The sequence below is a fragment of the Arachis ipaensis genome, chromosome B05 (genome assembly GCF_000816755.2).
Source record: "Arachis ipaensis cultivar K30076 chromosome B05, Araip1.1, whole genome shotgun sequence".
Taxonomy (NCBI): domain Eukaryota; kingdom Viridiplantae; phylum Streptophyta; class Magnoliopsida; order Fabales; family Fabaceae; genus Arachis; species Arachis ipaensis.
The window spans coordinates 148,968,503-148,969,302 of NC_029789.2; the positions used below are offsets into that span (position 1 = coordinate 148,968,503).

Here is an 800-nt window from a genome sequence, read left to right on the forward strand (position 1 = left end):
ATTATCTTAGCAAAATTAAAAAGAAAATTCTAATATACCAAAAACATATGTAACGAACCATAATAATTAATAAAGGTTTAATTATTCAGTTGGTCTCTATAATTTTATCGAATTTTTAATTAGGTCTATCTATACTTTTTTATTTTTAATTGAATTCATATACTATATCAGATTTTGTAACTAAGTCTGTCACAAAAATATTAGAATCAACTGATTCTATTAAATAAAATAAAATATTTATTTAATTATTAGGCATATTCGTTTTGCTTAATAGAATATTCAATTAATTTTAACGTTTTTGTCATGACAAAAACTTAATTACAAAATTTGATATGATATAAGAACAAAATTGAAAAAGAAAAGAAAATATAAGAATTTAATTAAAAATTCAATAAAATTCATTAAATCATTAATAAACCAAGAAATATATATATGTATATTAAAATACTAATAATGGATATAAAAAATAATTATGGAGAGCTTACTGGGAAATGTGGGGCAGTGGCTACTACTTTTGCTGGATTGAGCGAAGAGTCATTGTTGTTAGGAGAGAATGCATAAACTGCAGCATTGAAGAGTTGTGTTGATCCACCGCCAAATACTATGTACCTTCCATCAGTGACTGCATTTCCAACAATCTCATGCAGTTTTTTGATATGATTCACCAGCAATTGTGATATGTATGATCCATCACTGTATGTGTATCCCATTCTGTGCCACCCTGATACTAACACTGCACTACTTGCTGCATGCCTCATCCAAAACGGTTCTAGAAAATATGGATCTCCGCTGATCAAAAT

At 27.4% G+C, this 800-nt stretch overlaps 1 protein-coding gene across 1 annotated transcript in view; it reads right to left on the reverse strand.

The window, feature by feature from the left end:
- The window catches only part of LOC107642245 (tryptophan aminotransferase-related protein 4-like), a 5,910-nt gene that overhangs the window by 4,509 nt on the left and 601 nt on the right, over positions 1 to 800 (reverse strand). The window contains exon 2 of the mRNA XM_016345536.2: positions 486 to 789. Within this exon, the coding sequence (XP_016201022.1) occupies positions 486 to 789 (304 nt within the window). The remainder of the gene's footprint in view (positions 1 to 485; positions 790 to 800) is intronic.